Here is a 9,269-nt window from a genome sequence, read left to right as displayed (position 1 = left end):
GAGGGAGGAGAGAGAGAAGAGTGAGGGAGGAGTGAGAGAGGAGCGAGGGAGAAGCGAGAGAGGAGCGAGAGAGGAGCGAGGGAGGAGCGAGAGAAAGAGCGAGAGAAGAGCGAGAGAGGAGCGAGAGAGGAGCGAGAGAAGAGCGAGAGAGGAGCGAGAGAGGAGCGAGGGAGGAGCGAGAGAGGAGTGAGAGAGGAGCGAGGGAGGAGTGAGAGAGGAGCGAGAGAGGAGTGAGAGAGGAGCGAGAGAGGAGCGAGAGAAGACCGAGGGAGGAGTGAGAGAGGAGCGAGAGAAGACCGAGAGAGGAGTGAGAGAGGAGCGAGGGAGGAGTGAGAGAGGAGCGAGAGAGGAGTGAGAGAGGAGCGAGAGAGGAGCGAGAGAAGACCGAGGGAGGAGTGAGAGAGGAGCGAGAGAAGAGCGAGAGAGGAGTGAGAGAGGAGCGAGGGAGGAGTGAGAGAGGAGCGAGAGAGGAGTGAGAGAGGAGCGAGAGAGGAGCGAGAGAGGAGTGAGAGAGGAGCGAGGGAGGAGTGAGAGAGGAGTGAGAGAGGAGTGAGAGAGGAGCGAGGGAGGAGCGAGGGAGGAGCAAGTGTCGTCATCAAAGGCAGTAAACAAACAAACAAATAAATAAATAAATAAATAAATAAATAAAAACATAAATACATGCAGCTGAAAACAACGGTAAAGATAAATACCTTCGCCAAATTAAGTTGTTCTCGGCGGCAGAGTCTGTGTGTGTGTGTGTGTGTGTGTGTGTGTGTGTGTGTGTGTGTGTGTGTGTGTGTGTGTGTGTGTGTGTGTGTGTGTGTGTGTGTGTGTGTGTGTGTGTGTGTGTGTGTGTGTTTGTGTTTGTCAGCATTTTTCTTTTTGCTGCAGCCCCTTCTTATCTCTTCATGAACTCCCATACCCAAATGACACACACACACACACACACACACACACACACACACACACACACACACACACACACACACACACACACACACACACACACACACACACACACACACACACACACACACACACAGGTTGTAGCTGCAGAGTAAACAGAAAGTCTCTGCCAGGTTTCGATCTTCACCTCCAGAGAACAAACAGACTTTTGTTCTGCTTCAGTCAGCAGTGTAACATGTTCTCCTCTAGCGTGTTCTCCTCTAACATGTTCCCCTCTAACATGTTCTCCTCTAACATGTTCTCCTCTAACATGTTCCCCTCTAACATGTTCTCCTCTAGCATGTTCTCCTCTAGCATGTTCTCCTCTAACATGTTCTCCTCTAGCATGTTTTCCTCTAACATGTTCTCCTCTAGCATGTTCTCCTCTAACATGTTCTCCTCTAGCGTGTTCTCCTCTAACAGGTTCCCCTCTAACATGTTCTCCTCTAGCATGTTCTCCTCTAACATGTTCTCCTCTAGCATGTTCTCCTCTAACATGTTCTCCTCTAACATGTTCCCCTCTAGTGTGTTTTCCTCTAACATGTTCTCCTCTAACATGTTCTCCTCTAGCGTGTTCTCCTCTAACATGTTCTCCTCTAGCGTGTTCCCCTCTAGCGTGTTCTCCTCTAATATATTCTCCTCTGACATGTTCTCCTCTAACATGTTCTCCTCTAGCGTGTTCTCCTCTAACATGTTCTCCTCTAGCATGTTCCGCTCTAGCGTGTTCCCCTCTAGCGTGTTCTCCTCTAATATATTCTCCTCTGACATGTTCTCCTCTAACATGTTCTCCTCTAGCGTGTTCTCCTCTAACATGTTCTCCTCTAGCATGTTCTCCTCTAGCATGTTCTCCTCTAACATGTTCTCCTCTAGCATGTTCTCCTCTAGCATGTTCTCCTCTAACATGTTCTCCTCTAGCATGTTCTCCTCTAGCATGTTCTCCTCTAACATGTTCTCCTCTAACATGTTCTCCTCTAACATGCTCCCCTCTAACATGTTCTCCTCTAGCATGTTTTCCTCTAACATGTTCTCCTCTAACATGTTCTCCTCTAGCATGTTCTCCTCTAACATGTTCTCCTCTAGCGTGTTCTCCTCTAACATGTTCTCCTCTAACATGCTCCCCTCTAACATGTTCTCCTCTAGCATGTTTTCCTCTAACATGTTCTCCTCTAACAGGTTCCCCTCTAACATGTTCTCCTCTAACATGTTCTCCTCTAACATGCTCCCCTCTAACATGTTCTCCTCTAACATGTTCTCCTCTAACAGGTTCCCCTCTAACATGTTCTCCTCTAGCATGTTCTCCTCTAACATGTTCTCCTCTAACATGTTCTCCTCTAGCATGTTCTCCTCTAACATGTTCTCCTCTAACATGTTCCCCTCTAGTGTGTTTTCCTCTAACATGTTCTCCTCTAACAGGTTCCCCTCTAACATGTTCTCCTCTAACATGTTCTCCTCTAACATGCTCCCCTCTAACATGTTCTCCTCTAACATGTTCTCCTCTAACATGTTCTCCTCTAGCATGTTCTCCTCTAACATGTTCTCCTCTAACATGTTCTCCTCTAGCGTGTTCTCCTCTAACATGTTCTCCTCTAGCATGTTCTCCTCTAGCGTGTTCCCCTCTAGCGTGTTCTCCTCTAATATATTCTCCTCTAGCGTGTTCTCCTCTAGCATGTTCTCCTCTAACATGTTCTCCTCTAATATGTTCTCATGTCGCTCAATCAACTGAGCTGTTCCGTTACAATAACAAGAAAATGTTCATGATAAAAGATAAATCACCTTCATCTCCAGTTTTTAAGCGTATCATACGTGGCCAGTAGCAGCGTGCCAAAAAGTTTCCCCCCGTTACCATGGAGACGGAGCCACAGCGTTTTCAAATCATTTCATTTTGCTCTGTTTCTATGGAGTCGGAGCGTTGTCAAAAAGTTGCATCTTACCTCTTTTCCATTGACACAGATCCACAGCATTTTAAAAAGTTGCGTTTTACCCCGTTTCCACGGCGACTGAGTCAGAGAATTTTCAAAAAGTTGCATTTCCCCCTGTTTCCATGGCAACTGAGTGTTTTCAGAAAGTTGTGCTGTCCCACTTTTTCATGGAGACGGCGCTACAGCATTTTCAAAAACTTACATTTCCCCCCACGGAAACTGACTCAGTTTTCAAAAGTTTGAATTTTTCCTTCCTTTCCCAGGAGACAAAATCACAGCATTTTCAAAAAGTTCCATTTGACTCTGTTTCCATGGAGACGCAGTCGGAGGAGTTCTCAAATATGTTTTGTTTTCAGTTTCTCCGTTTCTACTTCCTGTTGGCGCTCCGGCTCGTTAGCTTTAGCCGAAGCGCCTCACGAATTTATTAAAGTTTTTTTCTGGGAGAGAAAATCAGTGGACATGTTTGTGGAGCAGAAGCGCCGAGTCGGCTGTTTTCCTCTGAGCTTCCTGTTGAGACGGAAAATGGCTGTGCAGCGTTTCAGCTGGTTCCCATGGAGAACCAGGATTCACGCAGAGTTTCTCACGAGGACCTGAACTCTGGAAGCTTCTGGCAGATTGCCAAGATTCATCTTTGAAAAGAGAAACGCAGCGTTTCCCCTCTGTTATTTCATGTTTTCTCATTTGTTGTTGTATTTTCCAGAATCTCGTCGTCGACCTTTCCGTTGTGTCTAAAGTTTTCACGACACAATCAAATGAACAAAAAACTAAACTTCTGCAGTTTTACGTTTTACGTCGCCGCTTGTATGACAACGGGTACTGAAGTAGCAACTGTTTGAAAACACTACGACTCCGTCTCCATGGAAACAAGTATCATATTGTTAGCTACGCCCGTGTGCGTGGTTTCAATACAAAAACAAACAGCGCCACCTCATGGCCCAACACGCTAACTACATTGCTTTCCGATTTATCATCATCATTATTATTATTATTATTATATTTATATCTATTTTTATTTATAGATTTTATATTTATATCTATTTTTTCCCACGTCGTTCTCAGGACTTTGCAGCTTAAACACAAAACTATTCTGAAACAAAAACAGAGAAACGATGAGTTTTGACCTGAAACGATTTCATATAAACGAGGCCTGAACAGAAACACGGACCTCTTTATGCAGACCGCCGTCACCAGGTGACGACTATCTGTCTCACTTTGAGTCTCTTTCCCTTAGTTCTCCGTTTGTATGTTTAGTTTTGAGTTGTGTTTGTCTCAGAGGACGACTCAGGACGCCAGACGGTACGTGACCATTCACAACCTGCTGGTTGCTTTTTGGTAACGAAGCTCCTGAAGGTCACATTTCAATTTGAGCAGCGAAGCGTCAGGCTGAGGGTCGTTCTTCAGTCCCAATCCTTCCTGTTGGGACTCCAACCACCAGCAGCAGAGTGAGAGGGAGAGCAGATAAATGGAGGAACTCCTGGAGGTCATGGGACCGATCCGTCCTCCAGGACCCGTCTCTTCTTCTAATCTCCTTCATTTCCTCCGTCCTTGGTGTTTGGATCCAGGAGCGCGCGCACACACACACACACACACACACACACACACACACACACACACACACACACACACACACACACACACACACACACACGGACGCACGCACACACACGCACGCACGCACGCACGCACGCACACACACACAATCGTAGCACCCACTCGACGGTGATGCTGAGCGACAGCAGGTCGACTCTCACACGCAGTGTGTACAAATATTTACAGTTTATTTACTTTTCCACAAAAAAGTACGCAAACACAATCAGAAGGTTCAAACAGCGAAACCAGAAGCTTTGACGGAACATCAGCAGATTCATCATCGGCTCGTTTTGGCAAACTTTGGTTTTACAAAAAATTTTAAAAGGGCGGAGGGTCGGATGTCGGAGGGTCGGATGGCGGAGGGTCGGATGTCGGAGGGTCGGATGGCGGAGGGTCGGATGGCGGAGGATCGGATGGCGGATGGTGGAGGGTCGGATGTCGGAGGGTTGGATGGCGGAGAGTCGGATGGCGGAGGGTCGGATGGCGGATGGTCGGATGGCGGAGGGTCGGATGTCGGAGGGTCGGATGGCGGATGGTCGGATGGCGGAGGGTCGGATGTCGGAGGGTCGGATGGCGGAGGGTCGGATGGCGGAGGGTCGGATGTCGGAGGGTCGGATGGCGGAGGGTCGGATGTCGGAGGGTCGGATGGCGGATGGTCGGATGGCGGAGGGTCGGATGTCGGAGGGTTGGATGGCGGAGGGTCGGATGGCGGATGGTGGAGGGTCGGATGTCGGAGGGTTGGATGGCGGAGGGTCGGATGGCGGAGGGTCGGATGGTGGAGGGTCAGATGTCGGAGGGTCGGATGGTGGAGGGTCGGATGGCGGAGGGTCGGATGTCGGAGGGTCGGATGGCGGATGGTGGAGGGTCGGATGTCGGAGGGTTGGATGTCGGAGGGTTGGATGGCGGAGGGTCGGATGTCGGAGGGTCGGATGGCGGATGGTCGGAGGGTTGGATGGCGGAGGGTCGGATGGCGGATGGTCGGATGTCGGAGGGTCGGATGGCGGATGGTCGGATGTCGGAGGGTTGGATGGCGGAGGGTCGGATGGCGGAGGGTTGGATGGCGGAGGGTCGGATGGCGGAGGGTTAGATGGCGGAGGGTCGGATGGAGGAGGGTCGGATGGCGGAGGGTTGGATGGCGGAGGGTCGGATGGAGGAGGGTTGGATGGCGGAGGGTCGGATGGCGGAGGGTTAGATGGCGGAGGGTCGGATGGAGGAGGGTCGGATGGCGGAGGGTTAGATGGCGGAGGGTCGGATGGAGGGTCGGATGGCGGAGGGTTGGATGGAGGGTCGGATGGCGGAGGGTTGGATGGCGGAGGGTCGGATGGCGGAGGGTTAGATGGCGGAGGGTCGGATGGAGGGTCGGATGGCGGAGGGTTGGATGGCGGAGGGTCGGATGGCGGAGGGTTAGATGGCGGAGGGTCGGATGGAGGGTCGGATGGCGGAGGGTCGGATGGAGGAGGGTCGGATGGCGGAGGGCCCGTTTACACGACGTCTTCAAGTGAAAATGCAAAAATGATGCGTTCTCACCTGAATCGTCATGGAAACGGGTCTGAAAGTCACGACGACGAGTCGCAGCTGAACAAACGTCACTCACTTCTTCTAGAAACTTTCTTCCACCGTTCCAGTTGTCTCTAAAACTGGGAATTCCAACTCGTCTAATCAGAGTTTCGGATGACTTCCAAAGGCCACGCCTCCTTTTACTTGGAATTCCCGGCTGTCTTCTGGGTTCTTGACCAACAGTTCCTAATAGCACCACTTACTTGAACTGGGAATTCCCAGTTGCTTTTAAATTTTTAGCTTTTAATATTCCGACACCCATAATGTTAGAATTCCAGGTTGTATTAGGAGTTTAGAAGTTTTAAAGATCGGAACTCAAAAGTCCGAGTTGTCGAGCTGAATTACCAGAAGCTTGTTTTTCTGAGTTTAGTAGTAGAAACTGTAAAGCTCCGCCTTCCAATTCAGTTTTTGGAGCTGCAGTTTAAACTTTCTTGAAATCCTGTTTTTTTTGTGTTAAATTGGGAAATCTTTAAGCCCCGCCTCCTTGAACTGGGAATTCCAAGTTTTCTGTGGCACTTTTTCCGGATGGTTTTCCCGACTCGTACGTGCAGATCAGCCATGCTGCTGGATGAAAAGTTAATGTGCTGTAATAATTTGAATTGTAATCCCAAACATTGCGAGATTATCTTCGTTGGAGGCGGCCATATTGTTTTCCACCTGAAAACTCCAGGAGGAAGTGACGTCTTCCGGTGAGGAATTCCCAGTTTGGAGACAACTAGATCCCACTGTGAAGTAAAATCCAGATTAATGTGATTCGAAGGAAATTTGATTGGATGTAATTTTGTCAACAGATAAAGTCAAAATTAAAAGAAGATAAAATAAAATAAATCAGAAAACAGAAAAATGTTCATCACAATTCCAAATTATTCTGCCCCCTTTTTTTTTTTAATCCGGTTATCAACTCATCCTTAATTTATGAGGAAATGAAAGTGAGAAAAGCGGCACAATTAAAATCCTGAATCTTCAGTAAATTGTTGGTGTTGAAGATCAATAAATTAGTTTTCTTCAGTCTGGAGGGCGAGGGGGCGAGGGCGAGGGCGAGGGCGAGGGGGCGAGGATGTGGAAATGTTCCTCTCAGCTTTATAAATAAATAGATTTGACACACGAGGCTACGATAACCAGGATAAAATATCTGAGGTGTTTTATAAAAGTGTCTTTGTGAGCGTTAAATCCACAGTTTGTAACCAAATGCTGCTTTAAAGTGTTTTAGAAAAAGGCTGTGACGTAATAAAGAATATAAAAATACTGTAGGAGCTACGAAAGAGTCTGGGAATACTGAGAACGCTGGGGGGGGACAATGGGGGAGGCATTGGGGGGACATTGGGGGAGACGTTGGGTGAGACATTGGGGGAGACGTTGGGGGAGACATTGGGGGAGACGTTGGGGGAGACGTTGGGGGAGGCATTGGGGGAGACGTTGGGGGGAGATGTTGGGGGAACATTTGGGGGAGACGTTGGGGGAGACGTTGGAGGAGACGTTGGGGGAGACGTTGGGGGGAGACGTTGGGGGAACATTTGGGGGAGACGTTGGGGGAGAGGTTGGGGGAGACGTTTGGGGAGACGTTGGGGGGAGAGGTTGGGGGAGACGTTGGGGGAGACGTTGGGGGAGACGTTGGGGGAGACATTGGGGGAGACGTTGGGGGAGACGTTGGGGGAACATTTGGGGGAGAGGTTGGGGGGAGACGTTTGGGGGAAAGCGTTTGGCCAGATGTTGTTCAGATGGCGTAGTCGTCCTGAGCGGCGGCGGCGCTGAAGGCGGAGCCTCGCAGGACGTCCAGGCAGTTGACCAGGATGAGCGTCCCGGTCAGGTGCTTCCAGCGTTTGGTGACGGGACTCTTCATCTTGTCCAGACCCATGTGAAGCTCCTGGGTCACGTCCCGGTAACTGTCCCCGATCTGGGCCGCCCACGTCACCAGGAAGTCGTACGCAGGCTTCCACATGGCCTGCACACACACACACACACACACACACACACACACACACACACACACACACACACACACACACACACACACACACACACACACACACACTGTTTACAGACTAAGTTCACGTCGAGTGGAGAACCCTGAGAGAGGAGGACCAACCTCGCTGTCCACGACCCCGTTCTTGTCGCGGTGCGGCGCCTCGTAGGCGTCCATCTGCTGGCGGGACACTTTGACGAGGCGCTCGGCCAGCTCCCTCCAGCGCCCGGCCACCTCCACCGCCGTGGTGAGGAGCACGAAGTCCATGACCAGCCGGGCGACGAGGCCCTGGCAGTCCATCTTCAGCAGAGCCTGGGGGGCCAGAGAGCAGACGTTCACATGGGGGCTGCAGAGTCCACCTCGTCCCCCGGAGTTCTCCTTCCACCGCCTCCATCCTTCAGTCACATCTCAGCTTCGTGCCTTTTTCAGATGAGTCTGACTCACGTCTGGGGGAGGAAGAAGATTCGACCGACACTGACAGACGGGAGAGGCATCGGCCACCGAGGAAAACAGGAAGGAACAAACATGGCGTCGACGTTTCCTCATTCAAAGTGTCTCAATGTCTTGATTGTTTTGAGGAGGAGGTGAAAAGAACATCAGCAAACCGGAACAAATATGCAAACAAAAGATTTTAAGTCGAACATTTCATAATAAATTAGAAGAGAGGAGCTTCAGTCTGACCGGTGTTATGAAAAAACCCTTCCCCCTGCTAGAAGGTGGGCCTGACTGCTGGAAACAGCCAGAGGATAAGATGCAGACGTCTGCTGGATCTTCTGTAGATTGAAAGTTTGAGATGACGAATCACTTTTAGTCAACGGGTCTTGATAAGTTAAGTATTGGAGTTACTTTAGTTTGTGGAAATTGACAGTAACTAAAAGTGAACCAACATCAGTTAGAGGAGGAAGATGCTCTATAATCTGGATGTTAAAGGAGGAAGATGCTCTATAATCTGGACGTTAGAGCCGCTCCATTGCAGCCTGAGAACTGGCAGATTAAATTGAGCGGAGGCGACTTTAAAGCTCCATGTTGAGCTTCAGCTCAGGAGCAGGAATGTGTGGAATGACAGGATACGGGGGGGAAGAAGGGGGGAGGGGGAGGGGGAGGGGGATGGAGGATGGAGGGAGGTCAGGGGAGGAGGAGGAGGATGGAGGGAGGTCGGGGGAGGAGGATGGAGGATGGAAGATGGAGGGAGCTCGGGGGAGGAGGAGGAGGATGGAGGGAGGTCGGGGGAGGAGGATGGAGGATGGAGGGAGGTCGGGGGGGGAGGAGGAGGAGGAGGAGGAGGATGAAGAGAGGTCGGGGGAGGAGGATGG

At 50.3% G+C, this 9,269-nt stretch overlaps 1 protein-coding gene across 1 annotated transcript in view; it reads right to left on the bottom strand.

Annotated features, from left to right (window-relative positions):
- Window positions 1-7,649: 7,649 nt before the first annotated feature.
- The window catches only part of LOC308118887 (SH3 domain-binding protein 4), a 42,164-nt gene continuing 40,544 nt past the window's right edge, over window positions 7,650-9,269 (bottom strand). Inside the window, exons 4-5 of the mRNA XM_080478567.1 lie at window positions 8,080-8,268; window positions 7,650-7,935 (exon numbers count right to left, since the gene is read on the bottom strand). Of these exons, the coding sequence (XP_080334693.1) occupies window positions 7,708-7,935; window positions 8,080-8,268 (417 nt within the window). The 3' untranslated portion in view covers window positions 7,650-7,707. The remainder of the gene's footprint in view (window positions 7,936-8,079; window positions 8,269-9,269) is intronic.

The sequence above is a fragment of the Lipophrys pholis genome (genome assembly GCF_963383615.2).
Source record: "Lipophrys pholis genome assembly, chromosome: 13".
Lineage (NCBI taxonomy): Eukaryota > Metazoa > Chordata > Actinopteri > Blenniiformes > Blenniidae > Lipophrys > Lipophrys pholis.
This window is presented reverse-complemented; position numbering and strand designations above follow the sequence as displayed.